This window comes from Atractosteus spatula, chromosome 4, assembly GCF_055471065.1.
Source record: "Atractosteus spatula isolate fAtrSpa1 chromosome 4, fAtrSpa1.hap1, whole genome shotgun sequence".
NCBI lineage: Eukaryota > Metazoa > Chordata > Actinopteri > Semionotiformes > Lepisosteidae > Atractosteus > Atractosteus spatula.
Genome location: NC_142709.1, coordinates 9,754,455 through 9,781,751, shown reverse-complemented (window position 1 = coordinate 9,781,751; position 27,297 = coordinate 9,754,455). Strand labels below are relative to the sequence as shown.

The 27,297-nt window shown below is 35.5% G+C and overlaps 1 protein-coding gene across 1 annotated transcript in view; it reads right to left on the bottom strand.

Moving 5' to 3' along the window:
- Positions 1–6,931: 6,931 nt before the first annotated feature.
- LOC148835788 (NALCN channel auxiliary factor 1-like) overlaps positions 6,932–27,297 on the bottom strand; it is a 151,692-nt gene continuing 131,326 nt past the window's right edge. The window contains exons 2-3 of the mRNA XM_088914711.1: positions 8,126–8,297; positions 6,932–7,230 (exon numbers count right to left, since the gene is read on the bottom strand). Coding sequence (XP_088770837.1) covers positions 6,932–7,230; positions 8,126–8,297 — 471 coding nt within the window. The remainder of the gene's footprint in view (positions 7,231–8,125; positions 8,298–27,297) is intronic.

Below are 27,297 nucleotides of genomic sequence, written 5' to 3'. Positions count from 1 at the left end.
GGTTACATACAGTACAGTACAAACAATATGAGTAACAATGAAGCTTATGGGTTGCAGATGACCACTTATACATTTTCTGTAAGTTGCAGTGCTTTCTTAGAATAGTAATAGAAAATTAATGGCTACTTTTTTGTACAGCATTGAATAACTAACATGCTTGTTAACACAAGGCCCTGTATAATAAAGCATGTGAGGGTCTGAATGTATAATCGAGTATTAAGTACATGGTTATCAAATGTAGGATAATCTTTAGGATTTACTTTCAATCTAAATTTCTTACCTTGCATATTCAGTACCATGTTAATATAATCTCTTATACATTCACCAGCCAAAATATTACACAATTTATTTGAACTATTGTGATGTGCTGTGTATGGTTACAACACCTTTTAAAATAATGACAAAGTAGAGTTTTTGTGTGTTATTTGTAAGTTATATGAGATTAGTTTTATTTACTATTCGGACTTGGCAGGGACTAGGTAAAGGTCAAATATGTCTAAATATGCTAAACCATAAAATCATAATGGGGCGCACTTACTGTTTCACCGCATTATATACTGCATATACAGTGGTGTGAAAAAGTGTTTGCCCCCTTCCTGATTTCTTATTTTTTTGCATGTTTGTCACACTGAAATGTTTCAGATCATCAAACAAATTGAAATATTAGACAAAGATAACACAAGTAAACACAAAATGCAGTTTTTAAATGAAGGTTTTTATTATTAAGGGAAAAAAGAATCCAAACCTACATGGCCCTGTGTGAAAAAGTGATTGCCCCCCCCCCCCCCGTTAAAACATAAATCAACTGTGGTTTATCACATCTTTGGAAAGCTGAGTTCAATTTCTCTAGCCACACCCAGGACTGATTACTGCCACACCTGTTCTCAATCAAGAAATCACTTAAATAGGACCTGCCTGACAAAGTGAAGTAGACCAAAAAATCCTCAAAAGCTAGACATCATGCTGCGATCCAAACAAATTCAGGAGCAAATGAGAAACGGAGTAATTGAGATTTATCAGTCTGGAAAAGGTTATAAAGCCATTTCTAAAGCTTTGGGACTCCAGCGAACCACAGTGAGAGCCATTATCCACAAATGGTGAAAACATGGAACAGTGGTGAACCTTTCCAGGAGTGGCCCACCGACCAAAATTACCCCAAGAGCGCAGCGACGACTCATCCAAGAGGTCAGAAAAAACACCACAACAACATCCAAAGAACTGCAGGCTTCACTTGCCTCAGTTAAGGTCAGTGTTCATGACTCCACCATAAGAAAGAGACTGGGCAAAAATGGCCTGCATGGCAGAGTTCCAAGACGAAAACCACTGCTGAGCAAAAAGAACATAAAGGCTCGTCTCAGTTTTGCCAGAAAACATCTTGATGATCCCCAAGACTTTTGGGAAAATACTCTGTGGACTGACGAGACAAAAGTTGAACTTTTTGGAAGGTGTGTGTCCCATTACATCTGGCATAAAAGTAACACAGCATTTCAGAAAAGGAACATCATACCAACAGTAAAATATGGTGGTGGTAGTGTGATGGTCTGGGGCTGTTTTGCTGCTTCAGGACCTGGAAGACTTGCTGTGGTAAATGGAACCATGAATTCTGCTGTCTACCAAAAAATCCTGAAGGAGAATGTCCGGCCATCTGTTCGTGACCTCAAGCTGAAGCGCATTTGGGTTCTGCAGCAGGACAACGATCCAAAACACACCAGCAAGTCCACCTCTGAATGGCTTAAGAAAAACAAAATGAAGACTTTGGAGTGGCCTAGTCAAAGTCCTGACCTGAATCGGATTGAGATGTTGTGGCATGACCTTAAAAAAGCGGTTAAGGCTCGAAAACCCTCCAATGTGGCTGAATTACAACAATTCTGCAAAGATGAGTGAGCCAAAATTCCTCCACAGCGCTGTAAAAAACTCATTGCCAGTTATCGCAAACGCTTGATTGCAGTTGTTGCTGCTAAGGGTGGCCCAACCAGTTATTAGGTTTAGGGGGCAATCACTTTTTCACACAGGGCCATGTAGGTTTGGATTTTTTTTCCCCTTAATAATAAAAACCTTAATTTAAAAACTGCATATTGTGTTTACTTGTGTTATCTTTGTCTAATATTTCAATTTGTTTGATGATCTGAAACATTTCAGTGTGACAAACATGCAAAAAAATAAGAAATCAGGAAGGGGGCAAACACTTTTTCACACCACTGTATACTGTATACAGTAAATAGGCACTGTAGTAGTGACGTTTACTGCTCTCCACAGCATGTATAAGTAGAGAACCCATGTGCTTTGACAAGGAGTATGGTAAAGTAAACCCCAATATAGTACAATGACTATCCCCTAGGTATTGTATGTGGCAAAACTCTATCGTCAACATGGAAAAACAGAGACATTATGCCAATGAATCCATCTTTGGGTGCACAAAAGAACATGAAGGGCAGAGATTGACAAGGTACTGAATGTTTTTGGGTAAACTAAAATTGCAGAAATGAAAGAAATTCATACTATCTAGATGCTGTATTTAACATGCGGCAGCTTAAGAATAAAATATTGTTTCTCTCATTGTTTAAGAAAAAGGGGGAAACCACCTCTTTCACGTTTAGAGGTCAATAACAGGGTACACCTGTTATTTTTTGGCTGGTGAATGTTTTAATTAATTCTTTATGAGTTCTTAGTTATAAGACATATATAGCAACTTAAGACTCCATCTTTTAAGAGGGATAAAACTTTTATAATAGATCCTTCAAAATTACTGTACATCTTTGCATGATATAAAACTGGATGATGATTTTTTTATGTTCATATTTCCATAAAAAGTTTACAGAACAGATTATGATGGCTTTAATTAAAAATGATTGTGGACTAATGGAGCACTATTAAAATACAATATTTTTCAAAAATAGTTTCTTAACCTGTACTACTTTATTATAATTTTATATAAAATAGCATCTTATTCTATTGTACTTATAGATTCTCATTTGTCGATGTTTGCTGTACTTAAATATTAAGCAGGCCATGAAATTTTAGCAGTTTAGTGGAGCAAACCACAAATTATGTTTAATCTTCCAAAGCTTTTTTTACTGCTTTTCTGTAGGCAACTGTCCAATACCATAACTTTCACAGAATTCTGATTTACAATCTCACTATCCTTTATGCCACATCAGCTTTTGATTTTGAATACATCAGTTTGAAATACATCATACCACTGTGGATTACAGGGCAAGAGTAAAGATGTACACCTAAACAAATGCAATGGATGGTACTTCAACAAATTAAATATCACAAAATACAAATACCAAATGAATTTCAAGACAATCTAGGCTTACTTTAGTGTACAGTATGTTAAATGGTAATATATTGGTTGGAACAATTCCTTTGTCACCTAATCCATTGTAGTCTTAATCCTTTAGTAGTTCCGACTTTCGAGTTACAATTGGAAAATGGCAGTGGCTCATTTTATTTACCATGGAATTACATAGTTATTCTGGCCCCTTTCATCAACAGTGGATTCAGTTACAAATAGCCAAATATGCTATTACAAAGAAATAAATACAGATAGTCATATATTCAAAATGGCCTTTGCCCAGCAGAGGTAGATAAAAGCTATAACAAACTGTTTGAAGATGAGGATGAGTTGGACATGTTGGTCAGTTGAACGAGTACTTGATTTGAATTGCTACAGCATTATTAATAAATCAGCTACAAAAATGTGAAAGACATACAAGTATTGCTCCTTTTTCATTCTTGCTGTACATTCCTACATTCATTCATTTTTAAGGCTTTTCAGTTTATTACTCATCCACATACAGTATACTACATTATAGTAAGAACAGCACCACATATACAAATGTAAACATACTTCATAAAACACGCCAAAGCATTTATATATGGGTTTATCAAGAAGAGACATATATTTTATGCATTATAATCATAAAACAGAGAGAAACATTAAAGAACTTTGTAATGGTCAAACCATTATAAAATGTATTTGACAAGAAATCAATGACTGAATGACTGTTTATCCTAAAAATATTATGGTCTAATTTTCCTAGTGTCTGTTTTTAACAGGCTCTTTCCAAAGAGCAAAAATCAATTGTTTTTTTATTAAACACCTCATTGTGTTGTTTACTGTCTTATTTTATTTAGTTATTGATTCATTATCTTTCATATCTCACCTTCCTTGATTACACTTTACAGTAATATTTAAAGGATTGGATAATTTCCAAATAAATTTAAATATCCGACTATTTTCAGATGGAAAAGTCATGAAAATTGCCTGTCAAGACAGATGAACAACATCAGTATTAAACACTCCAAGCAGAATTTTAGCTTGGTGCTAAAACTGTTCCAATAAGAGATTATCCTCTTTCATCCCTGTGCTTATTTTTATTTATAATAATGAAGCAGATTATATTTCTGTGCACTAGAAAATTAAACGCTTATGTGTGCTCTTCTGCTACCCAATAACTTTATTTTATAGCTTTATGTTGCTGTATCTGCTTGGGAATAACAGTACACTGATAAAAACGGAAGGAATGTGTAGTTTAAAATCAGCCCTTATAAATCTTCCTTCCCTTTAATTTCAGACTCTTGAAACACTGTGAGCAGCTTTGTATTATATCTGTACACTTTGCTATAGCCATGGAAGATGTATCTTCAGCACTGATAGGTTATGCCTAATGTCTTATTTTCAAAGTTTTATTTTGAAAGCAGGATATTGCTCAAAATAATACTGTGACTAACACACTTTTTGGCATGCAGTTTCAATATTTACTTGATTAGAAATATTGTAATTGGGAAATAAATATTTTGTGACTCACATTATTCTATAGTATTTGAAAGGTACGCTGAATATAAACATTGACCCTTATGATATATTTTTTCACTTGTAAAATTTAGCTCTCATTCTTTGGAATTCATGTCCTGTGCATGTCTCTGCTTTAGCAAAATGCAGTCCTTTAGGGTAAACATGTACGTAGTAAGCCCTTTAGTCAATATAAGCTACATACAATTGAATAACACTCTGGATTCTTAATATATAAAGGACATAACTCAAACATCTGTCCTGTATTAAAATACTGAACACACATAACGTTAGGCTGCAATTTTATCTTTGTAGCTCATTGCATTTCATTTTTTTATAAGACAATCATTGCAATGTAGCACCCTATACTATTATCAATCATCCCCTCCACCAATGAATGAATGTTATATTTTGCTGTTCTTGTTTATATTTTTCAGTCCAGTTAATCCATGTTTGCATACCAAGAATATTCTCAGATGAAATTCACTGGTGACCAATAATAGTTTTGTGGTAAATACGAATAAAATGCACTGTAAAAATAAATAACATTCTGCATTTTATTAAATATAATTATTATTTACATATGTCTGCTATAAATATAAAAGATACAAATAACATCAAAGATGAGGCTTTTTAATTAAATTCTAGGGATTTTCTATGAAATACCAGCAGTTTCAGTATACTGCAGTAAATGATAACTCTTAGCTTGAACAGATCTTTATTTTAAAAAAAATGTAATACTCTAGATCTAATATTTAACCAGTTTTTCTTATGATTATCCTCTGTGGAGTCTTATGATAATGATACAGTAGGTTTGAGCCTTTATTCCCCACACAATCCAAAAGCTCTCAATCAGACTCCTTTGAAAGTTATAGTTGCATTAGGTGTTGCAAGGTCATTTATTTATTAAAAATGATCAGCTTAACAGATTGTTTCCTAAATACAATTAACATTAACATTACCATGATTTTGAAGTTCTAAATGCTGTGAATTATCTCTGGAAGAGCTATTCTAAACATGGATTCTGGTTATTTTCATCAGGAAAAAAGGTCATAATTTCCCTTTCGTAAACAAAAAATCAAACTTGCTGAAGATATGAATTTCTCATTGTAAATTTTGATACTGCATGCTTTAAAATATATAAAACACTTTTGACACAGAACCTGTGCAAGAAATGCAGCAGTGACTGAAATGAAATAGTAAATAACAAAGCAAAAACAGTCAAAAGTAAAATAATCATTTTGAGCACCTGCTGAACTGTTCAACTGACCAAAATGAAAATGACTGGAATTCTATGGAATGAGACCCTGGGTGTTACAGTTTGTCATACAAATGATTTTGTTTGACCAAATCCACCATTTGAGGCTCAGAAGAGGTTTTCTCTTATGTTTCACATTCAGACCTAAGGAGTCCCATGCCTTTTTAGGAGTTGCTCAGCTTTGCTGATTCATGCAACAGTTGTTGAGGCACACATTTGTGCATGTTACTGTGGACTCATCTTCTATTTTTATTCTTTTTTCCTTTTTTGTACTAAAGGTATGACAAATCATTTTTCTATGTGCATGTGCGCGTGTTCACATGAAGATTTGCAAGCTTTCTACTATGCCATGCTGTAAAAGCATCAGCAGCAGGTTTTGTGTTTTTGCAAGTTTAGAAATCTGCAGGACTACAAAAGATAGAAACTCTTGGATGACACACACACACACACACACACACACACACGGTGACAAGTACAGACATTGTAAAGACTCGGTTTTGCTTTTGAGGAACAATTTCTCCCTCCCTCCCTCCCTCCCCCCCCACACCCCCAATAAATAAATACATAAATAAATAAAATCCTGTAGTAACCTAGTGCAAAAGAAATCCAAACATTAAAACACAGTGTATAAAATGGTGTGAGAAAATTCAGTTCTAAGGTAGCCTTTTCTTCAATAAAGGCTGTGGTGTTTTCCGGTTCCTGTTAATTTTGATTGTTTGTCCTAGTAGTCTGGTAAATGTGGGCCCACCTTTTTCCATCCTGCACCCAGAAGGCTTTGATGAAGTTGCCCAAAGGCCTAGTCTCCGTTACAGCCATTGTGGCAGGCAGCAGTGAGCGTCGAAAGTGCCAATCCAGTGATTACATGGATAACTCCATTATTCTTCATTGGTTGAGTTCTCCTCTAGTGTAAATATTTCCCCAAAACTGAATCCCGTACAGTTCTGTGCTGCAGTCAAACTGACAACTGTATGCAAAAGAATTAGAACTAAAATGCAAAGTTTAAGCCTGCTGTTACACAGTCTAGAAGCTGCAGAGGTTGCAAGTGATGTCCTATGATGACACAAGATGGGGTCAGTTCTTTTTATTGTCCCTTTGGATTGGTTATCTGGTATAAAGTCCCATCTGACATCACAGCACTCTGGTTCTGCATTTGTCGGATGATTTTCTAAAAGCCCTGTGATGTAAACAAAACAGACAAGAAGGCTATCAAATAAAAGTATATAACATATCCAATAATCCTCAGTCTACAAAATAATGGATAATACTACTGTAACAGGTCATTTTTGGAGATATTAAAACCAGGAAATTTAGAGAAATAAGTATTCACCTTTTTCTCCACTTGGAGTGTAACACGAGAGTTGTCTTTCCTGTGACAAATAAGGTGAACAACACCAATACTGCCAACTGTATGTTTTTGTTTTTATTACAAACTTACTGTATGCCACATTTGCTTGACATGCTAGGCATACTGTAGCCAGTGCTAGTTACAGAGAGAAACAAAAGCTGAAAAAGAAAATGCATAAATAAAATCTTACCATATACTGTATACTGTATTACTGTATAATACTGTACATGGCATTCAGCTTGACTATATGCAGGATAATTCTTTTAATTCTTCAAAAATGTTCATGCATCAGCAGCTACTGAGCTCTGTGGGATCTACTGTACATGTACTCCTTGGTTTTGTTTTTTATGTTTTTTATTGTGGCTATTTAAACTGCATTTCACAGAATAGCCAGACGACTGAGAGTAGTCTTGTTTTTCAATCAATAATCAATAATATATTTGTTATACATCATTATGGGACATTCCAATGTTATCAAACCAATCAGAATTGAGCAGCTAAGGCCTTGGATGCAGTACAGTGCACCTTCTAATCAAAGGAGATGCCATGATACCAGTCCTTGACTGAAAACTGTAACAACTGCTGGAGTCACAAAGGTACCTTGAGTTCACAGCAATTTTATGTACATCCACCACAGTCTCTACCTGTACATGTTAGCATTGTTACTGTATCCCCAATGAATGAATATCCAGGAATGTGGATTGTGGCAAGCCTAGTAGTTTACCTGTACATATAAAACTTGGCATTCCTCCATAGATAAGATCGTCATTGTCTGGCAATATAAATGGACACCTCGTCTGGACTTCCAAACAGTATTGCTTGCAAGGGATTCTGTTACTGCAGTGGATCTGTGTGGTCTCAAAATACTGGGAACACAGCCAGGGTTTGTAGACATTCTGTAAAAGACAAGATTGAGTTGGTGTAAATTAGGTTTGCACACAGTGATGGCAGACCAACATTTTGGGTAGCGTTATCACAAAGATCAGAATATTGATTTTTGCCCATAACTATGTAAGAAGAAACTAATTAATAAAAGAAAATATTTAAATTTAATGAAATCTTTAACACTCTCCTTTCAAAAGTCTCTGCATCAAAGTATGAGATTAAATTTAACATTGTTTTATAGAAATAAAGCAAACAATTCATTTTTATGCAAGGCATGTGAACAAATTTACTGACCATCAGAAAGATATCAACAAATAAAAATATCTATCGATCATACCCTTCCTTTAAAGGTTGCGACTGGAGCTTTAAAATTATTTTTAATTTCTTCTAATACAGTATGAGAAAAAAATCTAACTTATAAATATGATGTTTCTCAATGCATATACCCAATTCAGATGAGAAAGCTGTTGTGTACAAGACTCAGAAAACATGGTTGAATATTTTTTGTATTCTATGTCCGGAAAATTGATGGTTGTAGTGTATACGATAGTACAATAAAAAAAAACAATAAAGGCTTAAAAAGTGCCTGCTTCACAATCTTTAGGCGTTTATACTGTATGAACACTGCACCTACTTTTGCTATCCAGTAGGTGGAGACATTTATTACAGTTTGTCCTGAAATGCTGTACTATAACATTGCATGATGTGTAAGGGAAGAAACAATGATCAAGTAGTAACCGAAGATTAGATTGTGTTTAATTAGATTAGTATTTAAGATCCTAAGGGGTATGGCCCAGGGAAATATTTCACTATCTATTATAAATAAAACCACAGGATAACAATTTGAAACTAAAGTGGAAATCTTTAGGGCAGAGATTTGAAAATTCCCTAATACAGCAGGCTTCCCATCCAAGTGGTCAGAAGTTTTTTTTTTTAAGTAATAGTGTAATTAGTTTCTGTTAATTACTAACCTAACAAATGAGCAAATGGTAAGGCACCCACGTTTTCATATCAAATAAAGATGACTACATTACATGAAAGTTTAAAATTGTGTTATCTTTCATCAGTGTTTTATTCAACTCAAAAGTAACTTTTCATGTGCCACATGACTGTGACTTGTGGATAATGCCATTGAGTCCATACATTTTGAACTCTGCCCAGAGACTGTATGTGAGGTTACAGTGCCTTGCGAAAGTATTCGGCCCCCTTGAACTTTTCAACCTTTTGCCACATTTCAGGCTTCAAACATAAAGATATAATTTTTTTATTTTATGTGAAGAATCACCAACAAGTGGGACACAATTGTGAAGTGGAACGAAATCTATTGGATTTTTGAAACTTTTTTAACTAATAAAAAAATGAAAAGTGGGGCGTGCAAAATTATTCGGCCCCCTTGCGTTAATACTTTGTAGAGCCACCTTTTGCTGCGATTACAGCTGCAAGTCGCTTGGGGTATGTCTCTATCAGTTTTGCACATCGAGAGACTGAAATTCTTGCCCATTCTTCCTTGCAAAACAGCTCGAGCTCAGTGAGGTTGGATGGAGAGCGTTTGTGAACAGCAGTTTTCAGCTCTTTCCACAGATTCTCGATTGGATTCAGGTCTGGACTTTGACTTGGCCATTCAAACACCTGGATATGTTTATTTGTGAACCATTCCTTTGTAGATTTTGCTGTATGTTTGGGATCATTGTCTTGTTGGAAGATAAATCTCCGTCCCAGTCTCAGGTCTTTTGCAGACTCCAACAGGTTTTCATCCAGAATGGTCCTGTATTTGGCTGCATCCATCTTCCCCTCAATTGTAACCATCTTCCCTGTCCCTGCTGAAGAAAAGCAGGCCCAAACCATGATGCTGCCACCACCATGTTTGACAGTGGGGATGGTGTGTTGAGGGTGATGAGCTGTGTTGCTTTTACGCCAAACATATCGTTTTGCATTGTGGCCAAAAAGTTCGATTTTGGTTTCATCTGACCAGAGCACCTTCTTCCACATGTTTGGGGTGTCTCCCAGGTGGCTTGTGGCAAACTTTAGACGAGACTTTTTATGGATATCTTTGAGAAATGGCTTTCTTCTTGCCACTCTTCCATAAAGGCCAGATTTGTGCAGTGTAAGACTGATTGTTGTCCTATGGACAGACTCTCCCACCTCAGCTGTAGTTCTCTGCAGTTTATCCAGAGTGATCATGGGCCTCTTGGCTGCATCTCTGATCAGTCTTCTCCTTGTCTGAGCTGAAAGTTTAGAGGGACGGCCAGGTCTTGGTAGATTTGCAGTGGTCTGATACTCCTTCCATTTCAAGATGATCGCTTGCACAGTGCTCCTTGGGATGTTTGAAGCTTGGGAAATCTTTTTGTATCCAAATCCGGCTTTAAACTTCTCCACAACAGTATTACGGACCTGCCTGGTGTGTTCCTTGGTCTTCATGATGCTCTCTGCGCTTTCAACAGAACCTTGAGACTATCACAGAGCAGGTGCATTTATACAGAGACTTGATTACACACAGGTGGATTCTATTTATCACCATCAGTCATTTAGGACAACATTGGATCATTCAGAGATCCTCGCTGAACTTCTGGAGTGAGTTTGCTGCACTGAAAGTAAAGGGGCCGAATAATTTTGCACGCCCCACTTTTCATTTTTTTATTAGTTAAAAAAGTTTCAAAAATCCAATAGATTTCGTTCCACTTCACAATTGTGTCCCACTTGTTGGTGATTCTTCACATAAAATAAAAAATTTATATCTTTATGTTTGAAGCCTGAAATGTGGCAAAAGGTTGAAAAGTTCAAGGGGGCCGAATACTTTCGCAAGGCACTGTAAATATATGAATTCTATTTAGTTTGCATACGTATTTATGTTTGCATACGTTTCAGAGATATTATATAGTCCCCAAATCTGTAATGCAAGTCTGGGCTACATTACTTAGTGATTGGAACTGACAATTCCACAGTGACAATGCACGTCTGGCTGTGCACACTTTTGAGTCAAGGTATCCTTAGCTTGCCATACAAAAGCAAAACCTTTGTTCCTGTCATTGTCGGCATCCCTCCCCTAGTGGACGCTCTAATTGGCTAGCCTTCGGACTTGATATTATCTGGTATACTATGTCTTGTTTTCGTGCTATTATTTAATGCTGAGCCTCGGGTGTTTCGGGGCTCAGCATTTGCAAGACAGACGCCTGGATGCCAGCGGGTCCAGGAGTGGCCCGATGGCACAGGCTTCAAAACGGCGTCCTGACCACTGAGTCCGGGACTCGGCGTCCCCAGTCCCGTTCCTGTTCCGTGACAACGTGTCTGTGTCCTGCTTCCCCCCGTTCCGGGGATTTTATCTCAGTCGGATTACCTGGCTTTTCGGATCTTGGACTACCCCCTGACTACCTGCCTGGACTTGGATGCCTAAGGCTGCTTTCTCCTGCGCACCAGATCATGAACTGTAACCCCTCACTGCCATCACAATAAACCCTTTGTGTCTTCCCTGAACCCTGTCTGTGGTCCTGTTTCTGGATTCGCAGCCTCGCATAGGGTCTTAACACCACCCTCCATGGGAGACCTACCTGGCTTCCATAACAGTTACACTAAAGACACTGAGTCCTCAGAGTGAGCACACCAGCAGTTGCTAAATGCATTTGTTTGGAGAGTGAACTACAGTATGTTTCTCTCATTAGATATCTTTACATAAAATGATTCTCTATATGCTGGGAAATATCAACACTATTTAACTGTATTCTGTAGGTCAAGTAATTCTTAAGTCAACAGGTGAGCACTGAACCTTCAGTACTCACTTACTGTAATTGCTGATTCTTAAAAACTAAACTGACTAGACTGTTCTTAGACTTAAATAGACATTTGAAACCAGATGCATGAGATTCTTGTGTTGCACTTGTGTGTGAATGCTTGCCTTATTTTCTCTCTAAATCATCCTTAAGATACCCTTCAGTCGCTTACACTGACAAGAATAACTCAGAGAGATAGCAACTCTGTTACATTATTATTAGATGTCCTGATCCAGGTAAACTTTGACTTATAGTAATATGAAGCATACACAGCCTACATTGTATACATCATAAATAAAATAGATATAAGACGCAAGTAGAATAAAATAACCAGCAAGCCAGTACAATAAAGCTGGAAGTTCAATAAAGCAATAAAGTGTCATGCAAGAGTAAAACTAAAAAAAAACTGCAAGAACTAAAAGAATATCAAATGCATTCAGATAGTGTGGGTAGAGTGCAGTAATGCAAATAGTTTATCATGACATACAGTACTTTGTAATCAGCTCCATCGTTAGATTTTATATTTAAATTTGAATACTGTACTTTATTTGTTGCTTGACCTGAGCCAGTACTACATGTCTATAAACGTCTTTATACTAGCCGTGGTTCTATGAATGAGGTACAAAAGCCACCACTGTGTTTTAACCAGATGGTTTGAACATTCAGTGTGTTTTTATGAATAATGCCCAAAGTCAGTTTCCCATTCCTCCTACACTACACAGTAGGTACAGTACTTGAAAAAGGTATTTAAATTTACCATCAACTTTTCAAACCTATGCAAGGCTGTGAGAGAAAAGCAGACATATTTCAGAAAGCCCATGCACAAGCCACTGAAAAATTAAAATATAACCATTTTGTGGTGTGTATACTGTATATCCCCTAAAGGATAGAAGTAATTAGAGGTATATTGAATAATTTGTCACTCAGAGATGTTTGCCTCCAGCCAGCATCTTGCCTAACTACAAAGTGTGTAATCATAGATCATGTCATATTTTGCTTTCACTGAAATATTAATGTAATATTAGGCAAAGTGAAAATTCCAAAGCCCATTCATATTTTGGGGTATTCAGTTTTTAAGAGGTTTGATTTGCATTTTCTTGCAAATGTATTTCAAAAGCAAAAATTCTTTGCAGTGGTCAAAATATAAAATGTGTCCTCTTAACAATAAACACATAAGAAATCCTTTACAGTATAAAAACCATTGAAACAGTTTTGCTCAGTCCTAGTTCCCAAGTTGCCCTGTGTCTACAGTCATTCCAACTGATTTCTTAACAAGTTAATCCTATTAAATGCATGCTTAATTGAACCAAAAATGATTTTTGTGCATTCAGCACAAATTATATTTTGACATGTATCATTTCAAAAAAATATAGTGAGCAAAACTTCAACTTGGTTTATAAGAGAGAGCTTGTTGCACCCCTATACATGTAGCTTTCTAAACAACTCTTACTGTTTGTTTAGTAATAATTTTCAGACAAAGTCCCATCAGTAAATCTCAACAAAGTCATCAAGTCAATAAGTGTAAGTGAGAGGAGAGCCATATCCCAGCATCTGGCACAGCTTTTAGGCTAATTTCTGACCTTCTTGTGCTATTTAAGAACTGGAACAGTTTTAAAACTATAAGCAAAATATTCATTTTAAGATTTTCAGGAGCCAAACTAACAAAGTGCAGTTTAAAAATAAAAAATGGAAAGCACAAGGGTACTCCAGGATAAAGACAGATTAACACTACTGCACAACACCAGTATAGGAAATTACTTTATAAATTTCAAGTCTTATGTCTTTATAGATGCATGTATTGCCATTCAGGGTGACTTACACAATATTGTAAAGCATGGTAAATATTGATACTGACTATAAATAAATCACAATTTCATTCTTGTTCAGGTAAATATTGCAGTTAAAATTAGATCTGCATTCATAATAATATGCTGGGATTAGGTTTGGTACTTTCCATCCACAGTCCAAAAACATGCCATCTACTGTAGGTTAATTGGTATTTCAAAATTGTCACCCACAATTTATGCATGCATGTGAGTACCCTTTATGAATTCCAACCACTGTACTACCCTTAGAATGCAGATAAAGATTATCCAATTTGAAAAGGTTCAAGGTTCCCAGGTTAAAATTTTTTATACCTATAGTCATAACCTTGTTCACAATTGACTCTCTCATTCATGTTTATGTGTATTGTTTGTGTGTTTTTCTTTATATTGTCTGCTGCTGTGTGTATACCCTTTGAAGGACCTGTGTCCTTTCCCAAGTTACCTGCCTTTTGCCTGTTGTCTGCTAAACTGTATTGGACTAAACAGTTATTGAAAGTAGATAGATGATATCACCTTTATATGAATTATTAACGACAATTAAGTATTTCCCAAAAGACTTAAGGTACACCTTTGAAAAATTAATTTTGTGTAGGCCTCATTATGGGAACAAGGAAACATAAAGTTAAAAACGTAAATAACTTAATGCATGTTTAACTGCACTGACATTGTTAAAACATAATATCAGAAAAATGATAGCTTTTAACTTGTACTTATGATTAATGAAACTAAAATAAATTATCCAATAACCAGGTTTTGTGTAGGCTTTAATGATATTTCGTGACTCATTAAATCTTTGATAAAATGAAAATTATTCGATCTCTTTCTTGTGGAGAGACCACGGCATGTGGGGTCAGAGGTGAGCATGTGTGCATTTATAATACAGTACAGTATATACTGTATTGTATTTATATATACAGAACAGTATGTACAGTATTCTGTATGTTATAGTACCTTTGGCACAGCGGAGCGTATTTTTTTTCCTTCCTCTCCCTCGAAAAGCTAGGCTGTAAACCCGCCGTTATTTTCCTTTTTTTCCTCTATCCTTCAACGCCCGCCTGAAAATGCGGCGCCTGCATCAGCAGCTGGAGCTGAGGCCGACTTCAGCTCCGCTGTGAGAATTCCTCCTGCGGGTGCGGGTGCATGGTGTGCATTCACAGATCCCCGCCAAGAGCTCCAGAGATAAGGCACCTAATTTCTCCGCTTCCCACAGCTCGTGAAAATTTATTTTCCCCGCTCTCAGAACCCCTGTCAATTCACACGCTCTTCGCGCATATTTTTTTTTTCTCTTCGCTCTCAGAGCGCATTTCAAAGAAGCATTTCTACACACCGCGCTAACATCACGGCAGTGCCCTTGTCCTCCACAGGACGGCATCGACTCAAACCGGCGCTCGCCGCAGCTCCAAGAACCGCATTGTTACAGTACAGTATATGCAGTACAGTATCTGAATAATTCAGTATAACATATTTGTATGTACTGTACAAGAAGGTATTTTTTGAGAAAAGTACCAGAACCTAAAATATTTAAGATGACATTCCTTATTTTAATACAGAACGTAGGTTGTTTACTATGCTTTATATTACTATTGGCTATAGATTGTTAAATATGAGATGTTTACACCATTTAATCAGGTTGCTTAATAATCAATAGACAGAACAGGCAAACGGCATGGGATCGGAAATCATGGTGATAATTAGAGAATTATTGCTGCATTTTCCTACCTCCATTTTTATAGTACAAGCTTTAAAAAAATCATTGTATCACAGCATAAGCAATTACAGAATGTTCTAAGAAGCAGATTATAGAACCATCAAGGTGGCATTCAAATTGGCATATGGCAACATCAATTTAAAAGTAATTTGCTTGAATACATTGTCATAGAAAATTTGCTTGAGATGAATGTCTCATTCCCAAAGATAAGGCTTTAAGACTAAGGGCTACAATTGATTCTTTTTAGATTATATGATAATCTCTCTCATTTTATCACAACGAATTTCAATTAAAATATAAACTGTCAATATGTGAATGGTATATTAGTCTTGCCATTAAAATACATATTATAATTGTATTTTTCTTTTCATTAGCTCACAAAACCTTTTTTCTTTCCAAGGAATATTATTTAGGAATGTGTGAAATGGAAAAAACAATTCTGCAGCACTTAATGGAATGTCGCAGAGATGAAGGTGTAATGTCATGAAGCTACATTGAAATGAAGCTGGTTAAACTGAAAGCAAAATCTTATTAAAAGACACAATAAAATTGTTCATAATATGATTCTATGAAGCAATTCTTTAGAAACTGAACATTCCTTGCACTATAAAACCTAATAAAACCAGGCAAATCTTACACATTGCTACAGTACATTTAAAGAAAATATCCATCCTAATCAAAAGTTTCAGCTCATTTTCAAAAGTGAGACACAAAAGAATTTTGCAATTAAACAAAATGAATTCAATCAACTGAGGAATAGGTCTGAGAGGAACAAGATGGTGGTGCTTCTGACAAGATGGACAATTACATTAAATTGAATTTAAAAACATTTTAAAGCATACTTATGATGCTCTTACCAAATTACCATATGAGCAGCTAGCAACAGATTCAATAATTAGCAATCAACAGCGTTCAATGAATTTTAAGAAAAACATGGCTGATGTTTACTCTAGTCTGTGTATTTGAAACTATTTCTGTGTTTTTGTCTTATGGGAGAAGTGCCTCCTGAACTGCTTCTCCCACCTCACCAGGATTCATTGTTATTGCTCAGGTTATCAATGACTTATTTTGAAAGCAGGGGTACTCCAAACAGTAAGGGCAAAAAAAATGAAGTAACTTTGTAATGGTGAGCAATGACATAAAAACGGAATGTGCCATATACAGTACACATTTTCATGAAAAAGTGATAATAACACAAATATGCTGTAGTAGTTCAGGTGGGCAGCTGCGTCAGCATGCATAGGCTGCAAAGGAACAAGTAATAGGTTTATTCCATGCTGAAAAGAGAAGAGAGAAAACACAACATTTTGGCTGTTCTCCTCTGGCGCACTATGGCTGCCGTTGCATCATCCAGATGGATGCTGCACACTGGTGGTGGTGGAGGGGAGACCCCATTACCTGTAAAGCTCTTTGAGTGGTGTCCAGAAAAGCGCTTTATAAGTGTAAAGAATTATTATTAATTACTATAAACATAATGTTAACAGTAAGAAAAAAATTGATTGATACATTGAGTAAAATATTTCTAAATAAAACAAGCTTGATATACTGTATTTATGAAATGAAGCCATTTTTATATGCATCAGATCTAGGTATAATTATTTTAGTAAATATAGTAAAATATAATGGTATTAACTTAGTAAGCTTTAATTTTACAGTTTTACAGATTGTAAATTACATTTATGCTCTGTTGGCCAGTAGATGGCAGTATGGTTTAACATAACCATACAAAAGCCTTACTGTACATTGTATTTAACACCAAAACCTTTGTACAGTATGTCTGGTTACTGTGCAAGTAATTTCACTTATGCAAGTAATGTATCAGCCTTTGTATTTTTATTCAAATTAATACATATTTCTGCTAATGTATACAATCTGCTGTAATTATTTGGCTTTGATTTGATCATTTTAGTCACTAGCATGTTATGAAACATCTGTTTCAGACAGTAGAGATTGACAATTTCTTTTGAGAAAACAACTGTATTATATATTAGATATACTGTATATTATAAAGGCATTTTGTTATTTTACACATGTTCTAAAGTGCTGGCAGCTACTGTATATCACCCTGCGGCTCTCAAATAGCTACCCACTGAAGATTAGCAGGATTGAGCCTGGTCAGTACCTGGATGGGAGACTTCCTTAGAAAAACTAAGGTTGCTGCTGGAAGTGGTGTTATTGGGACCAACGGGGGGCACCCACCCTGCCGTATGTGTGGGTCCTAATGTCCCGGTATAGCCACAGGGACACTATACTGTAGTGGGCGCCGTCTTTCGGATGAGACGTTAAAGCAAGGTCCTGACTCTCAGTGGTCATTAGAGATTCCTGGGCATTTCTCGATAAGAGTAGGAAGTTACCCCAGTGTCCGGGCCTAACTCCCCCCCTTGGCCTTTACCGTGGCCTCCAAATTGTCCCCATGTATGATTGGCTTGTACTTGCCCTGCGATGGACTGGCGCCCCGTCCAGGGTGTACCCTGCCTTGTGCTCGTTGTTTGCCGGGTAGGCTCCAACTTTCCGTGACACCGTTTATGGTACTGTATAAAGCAGTTTGGTAAATGATATGACATGACATACAGTATTTGATAAAGTTTCCTGTAGAGGCCTGTACTGTTATCATTAAAAGCCTGACCTGAAGAACCATGTGAACCTACTCCTTCCTCAGCAGTAACACTGTGTTTTTGAAATGTTACCTGAGTTACTGTATATACAGTATTTGGATTGTTCAGCTTGATATATTGGTTCTTGATGACAGAGTACCTTTTATTCTTCTGGAATTTCCTTTGTTGTGTATTTTATTGTTGTACTGTAATCATTGCACATCACCGAGGAGCTGTTTATTTTGACTAAATGAGATATTTCTAAGTACCAATTCTTTTATATACTTTGTTTTTATTTGCAATTAAGGTGCTGTATTCCAAATAACACCTTTGTTTTCCAGATTGCCCTGGACACAAACTTTCAGTTTTGTGCGAAATAAATGCATTACTAATGTGTATGTGTTTATCCCTCTCTCTCTTCGGGTACACATTTAAACAGCTATGGAAATCTGAGTCAACTGAAAGCCACTGTAATAAAAGGATACAGTTTAATGCCACTTTGGGATGATTAATTGCTTTAGTGTTAAAGAAAAAAGTCATGCATTGTGAGGATGAGCCTCTTACATTATTGTTTGCTCCACTTTGAGATCTTTTTTTTCCAAAGGTTTAACCTTTGTTGTCACAGCACAGGTGGCTGTCTTCCAACCTGTCTATTCTCTTGGGCAGATTAAATTCAGGGCATGATCTGCAGAAAATCCTTTTTTTTTTCTTAATCTCATGGTGCAAATGAGTCAGCTTTTTTATTGACAGTACTGGGATGAATTAGAAGCCACATTGTTAAAAATGCACGATAAAATTATGCTTAAAACTTGGTAGTGGCAACCCGCTAGCAATAATCTGAACTTGTTGCATTTCACACTATCCTGCATATGATAAAAAAAAATCTCAAAGTTTTGAATCATTGAGAGACATCAATTTTTGACATCACCTTGGGCTGAGATCCATGACTCTATTATGATTCTTAGACTGCAAATGTTAACAGCACTGTAACAGTACAGTACTTTATGTCCTACCCTAGAAAGTTAGGCTTATACATGCAGATTTCTGACTCTCATATTTTAAACCTTAGGAAATCCCCAGGTGTTGAGTTATATATTGCCAAGTCTGTCAGTGCTAATAGTTTCCTAGCTCATACAGTACATCAAAGACGTGGGTCATATTTTGCAATAAACACTATTTTTTCTCACCCAATACCTTACTGTTTTAAATACTCTGGTTCCTTTTTATAGTGAGAGAAATCAGGTCCTTGCAGGTGCTAGTGATTTCTCTAGCTATCATGTGAGAAATGTGCATTGACCTTTCTGTTGTTTCTGGAGTGATTACCTGCTGAAGGTAACCATCACTCCAGATATCTCTGCTGTGTCACAACACATTTCCATCAGATCAGTTCGTGTGTATTATAAACACTATATTTTGGTATGATGTCTGCACATTAATTCAGAAAACTGCATTGGTACTGTAATTCCACTGATGTTCCCATCTGTTATTATCTCTGGCTGGAGTGACTGTTGACCAAACTACATAAATATGCTGTATGCCTGTAAGTTTTTGTAAATCATTTAGAGCATTCAAACATTACCCAATTTGATTACCTTAAGTTTTATTTTGAAAAACAGTGAATGTGCTTCTATACAATGTCAGAAAAAATGCCGATGGTTTCTTAATAACTAGATTTCTAAAACAATGAATCTCCTTTAAAAATCATACAAATCAGTTTGATTTCATGCCTTCTGCTCCAAAGGACTAGCTTATTTTTAAAGATCTATCCTGAAATCTTTTCTCAGATTTAAGGAAACAATCATTCCTAATGCCTTGCACACATCTACAGCTCAGTTTCATGACTTGTTTTTATGATTATCCACTCCTTTTCTTGTGTGAATAGTTAAACTTAAGAATATCTAAGCTTTTATATTTTAATATAGACACCAGTATTTGTTTTTTTCATTGCTTTTATATTATAACTGTCTACAAGTTTTACAACATCCAAGTGTTATACATGCAGTACTGTTGTGCCATCCATCATCTGGAAAATGGCATGTGCTTGGGGCAGTTGTTCCCACATACAGTATGTTGACGTGTTGAACACAAGTTGATATAAAGATTCTTATTTTAGCTCTCCCATTATTCCACTCCTGGGTATGTGCACTTCTCGAACTTTGCATAAGTTTAACAATAGTCTGATGTGAAAATTTTGTTGCCCTCTCCAATTCTGTTTTGGTTGGTTTTTTAAAATTGCAAAGTACTACAGTTTCCAACTCTTCGACTTTTGTTCTTTGCCTTATGTCATTTTTTTCATTTCCTTTTTTTAATTTTATAAAAAAAGATATAGCATCTCCATGTTATATAAGATAAACACTGCTTTACGTTTTTACATATTACATTTTTTCCTAAAGAGATTAAGGGAGTAAATGTATTCTTTAATAATAGTATCTGCAATTAGTATTATATGGTTTGTTAACATTGTTATGCAATTTAATCACAAAGATGTTTCTGGTATTTTACTGTCCTCTGCAAATACTGAAAAGGCCACTGGGTGCAAAGAATACAGAGTAATTTATCATTGAGAAACAGAAACCTCTTTAACAAAGGTTACTGGCATGTGGATTTGAAGGTATTGGGACTACAGTAAGTTGAAGCTGATGTTTTCAATATAATTTTCTTCCTAGCTCTTTCACAAAAGTGAAAAGGTGAATCATGAAGGGATGATCTTATTATACATCATTTTGTTAATGATCTCCTAATTTTCAGAATGCATATTAATGAACACTAAGTGGATCACTATTTGGTATTCTGACAGAAAACAGTATTGCAGGGAGGACAAGTCAAAAGGTGACCTAGCAAATTTTGGATGAATGTATGGTTCTACATTCAGCCAATTAAATCAAGTTTAAGTTAAATATTTTACAAATACAAGATGTCACTTAAAATCATAAGTAAGGTCACCTAAAATCCACACACAGTAAGTTCTTAATCTACTGTATTTACAAATGTCCATGTGTATAGTGTGTACGTAGAGACCTTAATATAATTAATGTTGCTACAAATGGGGAGTTACACAACTAGAGAAATATCAGGAAATGAATGAATGAGCAGATAAATTAATAAGTAAATTAAATAATCATACCATCCAACTTAATCTTGTAAAGATTTGCCAAGAATATACCTTAGTGGTTGGTACCTCAGAGGCACCTAAGGTCTTTGTTCTCTGGCACAGCTTTGATGAAAAGAGTAATAATTTAGGCACACTGGGTTAATAATGACTATACACATATTACACAACACACAGCATAAAAATACAACACACAAGTACACTATGTACAAATTTACCAACAAGGAATTTCAGAGGCTTAGATCCTATCCACCCAGAAAAAAAAAAAACAGACTGCTACCAAGTACTCAACTCTTATACAACACCTAGAAAAGCCAAACGAAGAGAAAGTTGTCTCTTTAAACTAAACAGATATATTTCTCTTTCTGTATACTTGGATGCAACAAAATGAAAGGGAACCTAACTCCCTATTCTAAAAATGCCCTCACTAACCACAGGAGCATGTTTTTAACCGAAGGATTTTTACACACGTAATAAAAGTTCCTAAAAACAACAAAATAACAATCTCCCTTCACAAGTTTTATAGACTTAACTACAATGTGGTCTTTATGGATGATGAGGACAAGAAGCTCTCACTTTATCCCTTTCTGTCCCTTGTAATCCCTCCTGTCTCTTCCTTTTCTATTGTCAGCCAGATGTTTCTGACAGTGTTTTTATGTTGATGTTTTAATTTAGTTTGTTAATTCCCATAGAATATCTACATTATAACACAAGATGGTGCTCATTGGTACATTAAATGCTGGCATTAACAGCCTGTGATTGTTACATTACTCTGGGATGTAGAGCTTATTTTCTCATCACACTGTTCATAAAATACTTTGGTTGTAACTCAAATAGAATATTGCCATTTTATTTATATTACAGTTTTTTTATATATATATACAGTAATTGGAATGTTGCTTTTGGATGATTTAGTTGCAATACTCAATCTACTTGTTTTTTACAGATATGGATCATCCACCTCTTTGTAACTTGGCATCAGGAGAACCTTTATTCTCAATGCCATTCAAGTCCAGATGTACTTGGCCTGACAATTCTTTGCAAAACCAATCAAACTCAAAGAAAATGCAAGTATCCAGTTCATGGTCATACCCTTTGGTTGTGAGTATGATTTGGATCACTATCTGACTGAAGCATTAGAAAGTAAAAAAGGAACAATACTTTAAAATAAACTCTCAGCACCTACAGAACATGTACAATATAAAGCAAAACTAACAGGAATGTCACCGGCTAATGACTTCTTTCTTAAAAGTCCCCCCCTGTGGGGCGCCCCCCGCGGGAGATCACGAGACATTTAGAGCGCAAACACGCAAGTAAAATGAAAAAGAATGAAACAACTGCAGCGAACATGTCGTTTCAGTCGTTAATATCAATTCATTGTTCATCCACTAGAGGGGGGTGTTGCAATCTGGCTCATGTCCCCGGCTAAGCAGGCTACCTGTCGTCTATTCTCGTTGGCGAAGGCTACAGCAGAATCGAGGCTTCGTATTATACCACGATTACAAATTTAAAAATGGACCGGTGTCTTACTGCTAAAGTTAAAGTTAATATGGTATCCTTTTAAGTATATTGTATAGGTAGAGTCCAGAAAAAAAGGTTTACAATTTCAGAAATGTAGATCATGAAGGTTATGAATTATCATGAAAAATGGATGGTGACAATCTGAAGACATTTCTAAAAGCATTGAAACATAAAAAGATTCATCTATAAAGTACCCAGATCAAGAAAACAGTGAACCAAATGGTTAACTAAATTAAGAAAAAATAAAGTGCAAAACAAATAGAATTCAGCTAAACAACAGAAATATAAGGAATGTTACAGTGAGTATAAGTAAAAAAAAGATGTTGAAGGAAATTAGACCAGAGAGACAGAAAGGAATATTTTAATGGAGGCTAAAATAAATGATAGATCATTATCACAAAAGTAAAAGAGCAGTTAAGGATCAAATAAATTGTCTCTAAGACAAAATGGGAGCATCTTGATGATGAAAGGGAAATAACTGAGGCATTAAATTAAAATTTAATTCAGGTGTTTGTCAAGAAATAGACAACATGCCCCAGGCTGAAGAAAGATACATTTCTATATTAAATAATATTAGTATAGAAGAGGCTAAAGTGTTACTGATGCTAGAAGCACTTGAGATAAATATGCATGTCCTGCTGGTATTCTTCCAATTGTACTTAATGAAACAGGAGACTTGATCTATAGACCATTAACTAAACCTTTCCAGCAGGGGGAATGCCAATAGTCTATGCAGAATCAACACGTAAAAAAAGTGACAACAATGATCCAAGTAAGTCTAGACTACAGTATTCTATTTTAGTTCCATTTATGGTTATGGAATTGAGAAATAGAACTAATCTCAAGGATAACAATTTCTAGTGATTTAGATTTCCATAGTTAGTAAAATGGTGAAATCTGAAGTTCTAGAAGAACTGAAACTTGTTAGTCTGGCCCAGAGAGAAGACTATGGGAGGAGTTAATGAAATTATTCAAAATCCTCGAAGACATTGATAAAGACATCCCCATGAACTTCGTCAGAATCAAAAATGAAATGCAAACCAGAGGTCAGAAGTGGAAACTAAATGTATTTAAAACTAAGAACAGAATGTATTAAAGGTTGCAGAAATCTGGAACAGGATGCCCAGTTATCTTGTTTAAGCTGACATTCTGTCTGCATTTAAGAAGCTCCTGCAAATGAGCAAATTGAGCTTTTTATGTTTTTATGTAAGTACTCAGTTACAAATTATTACATTTTTTTAAATTCATTTTACAGTTTATATAACTGTCTCATAATTTATTTTAACATCTTGAAATTAAGACTAGAAAACATGTCTAGAAATTAAAGCAAAAAAAATAATTGAAGACGTGACTTCCTAACTGATTATTTAAAGTGTAAATAGTTTTTGCATAAATATACATTCATTAAATCTTCATGAAATGAATCTACCCTACTTCTGGTACAATAGTACAGTTAACATTACAGATATTACGTACTTCGTATATGAGCTGGACTTAGATTTCCATTAGACTTGTTTAATAAAATGTGAAAACCTGTAATTGTTTATAGTTTTCAATTGTTTTAATATTGTATTTATATATAAAACAGAGGAATGGTTTGAAATGTATGTTAAAACTGTTAATATCAACTTTCACTTAAAAAATATAATTAATCTCTGCTCACGAAATATCTCTATTATTTAACATAATTTATCTTGGCTATTCCAAAAGAAATCTTCCGTTTCTATGATATTCAGATATTTTTTATCCAGAACTGCAATGAAATTCAAAACATTTACAGTATACACCGGTAAACAGTGGTTTCGTGAGGAATTATGAAATGGAAAATGGACAATGCAGTAAATGGTAAGGTCACAATGAGACCTTACCATTTGCCATGCAGTAAATGGTAAGGTCTCATTGTGACCTTACCATTTACCTTGCTGAGAAGCTCAGCATATTAAAGTATACATCAGCAAGAAGACAGTTTACCTTGAAAGACATACAACGATGAAATTCCCTTAGGCTTTATAAATACAGTAGTTAAGGTTGTACTACAGAACAATAGATTTGCAGTCTCTTCAATTCAATGTAACCAGTAAGGCCAAACAAGAACAATTTGTTTGTGCGGGTATTTAAAATAGCAGATGTTGTTTTGGTATTTAATGGTTGAACATTTAATGTTCCAGGATGTCAATGAAAATATATATATTAATAAAAGATATTGATTAAGTGTCTATATAGGACATGTAATATACGTATTTAACAAAATGATCTAACAGCAAAGTTAATCTGTGCACCCACAGATTCAATAACTGGTGGCACAACCTTGTGCACTACTGGCTTCAACTAGATGTTTCCTGTAACTGTTTATCTGTCTTTTGCATTGTTTTTTAGCCCAATCCTCCTTATAGTACTACTTGAAGCTGGTGACATTTGAGGGTTCCATCAACAGGTTTTTGTATCAACAGTTTGCTTCAGGGGATTTAGGTATAAAGTTTAAATTGGCTTATCCATAATACATGATGGATCCATAAATTTCTTATTTTTCTGTACATCTGCTTATTCTGTATGTTTAGGATCAAAGTCTTGCTGCATGATACACTTTTAGCTCAGCATCAGCTGACCTGGCATTCTCCTGAAGAATATGCTGATACAATGCCTAATTCATGGATCTGTGATGATCTGGGATGTAGGTCCTGGGGCAGCAAAGCAGCTCCAAAGCCATGATACAGTACTTCCATTACCACCACGCTTGACAGTGGTGATGAGATTCTTCTGTTGGAAGGTGATGTTTGGTTTTTGTCAATGTTTCTCATTGTGGCAAAAAGTTAAACTTTTGATTAATCTTTCCAGAAAATGATCTTCCAATTGTTTTGTGATATATTCAGGTGTTCTTTGGCCATCTTTAGATGGCCGGAAATGTTCTTATTAGACAGCAGTGGTTTCTTTCTGGGTATCTTCCCATGAAAACCATTTCCATTCAGTCTTTTCCTGGAGGTGACTGACAGTGCCACAGTGAGAGATGCCTATAGATCCCTGGACGTTACACTGGATTTCTTTGTGACTTCTTGGATTATTTACCAGCTGATCATGGGGAGATCTTGGCAGAACTACCATTCCTGGATAGAGTCATCGAGATCTTGAATATTTTCTATTCATAGACATTTTTTTAAATCAATTTTGTTTCTACTTCCTTTATCATTACATTTAAAACATATTGAATTAGTATATATTTATATATATATGAATAAGGGTAAGAAATGTTCCCAAATGTATTGCAAATGTACAAACTACTAATATCTTCCATCTACTGTATGTGCTTTATTATTTTGTAAAATGAAGTCTAACTTCATCTTTAACTCTGTAGTTGGTATCTTTATTTTTAAACATGGGGACCAAGAAGTGCTGTGATTTCTCTCAATTTATAGAATTTGGAAACATATTTGCCAATGGAACGGGATTTACAAAACCTTTTTTAATGTAATTTAGAGAAATTTCCAAAAATTTATTATTAGCAGCTAACACAATTTTAATTCATCAGTATTTAATTTTTTTAAAAAAGATATAATGGCAGAAGTATTCTGAATTCCACAAAATAATATTAGAATAATAGTACTAGGCAGCAACAATCGATTAAAATTCCAATGTACAAATGTCCGTTCAAAATGCTTATGATGATAAAATGTGTATGTAGATTAAATGTGTTATATAAATATATAGAACATTTACTATTATCATTAATAATAATTAGTCTTCTTAGATTTCCATTAGACCATTATTGGTGGTAATAGTGGCTGTATTATTATTTGTATTACTAATAGAGTTGTTAAACAGAAATTCAGGAGATCAAATTATAATCTTTTATTATAATCCCTTCATAATTATAATCTTTAATAATCCCTGCATTCCCCACTCATAGCCCATGTAGACAGTGACGAGCTCCATCCCCCTTTCCCTCCCTCCAACTACGTCCAACTGGTGCAGTACTGGCCCTCCCCCTTTCTCACCCTCCAAAAACTTCTACCCATGGCCTCTCAAGCACACTGTCTCAAGGGCACCAGCCCCTCAGCACCATCACTTAAGATGGTATTTTTTTCTCCGAGTGGAATACATCCTCATCCATTCGGCTGTAGTACACTTCAATAAGTGATAACTCACTACAGGTTCCTATTCTGATTTCGAGTCTGTGCAGTTGACTTCAGGCTACACTTCTTGGGTCATAGCAGTTTCTTCTGCTGCCTACCATTCCATTCTCAGATGTGCAAGGTTTTAGTTAGCTTTATTGCAATCTGACTGCTGACTTTTGTTCCAGCACCTACAACATACAGTGTCTAAATCACTCCAAGCCACGGTGCATATATTCTGATCAGTGTACCTCTTCAACTGTACATACCTGAATTGTGTTGATCAGACTAAACTACAGTTACCCACCAATACTGTAAGTCACTGAAGAAATCTACAGTATATCACTGCTTTGGGGGTTTCTTTAATCCTTTTGGGGGGTGGG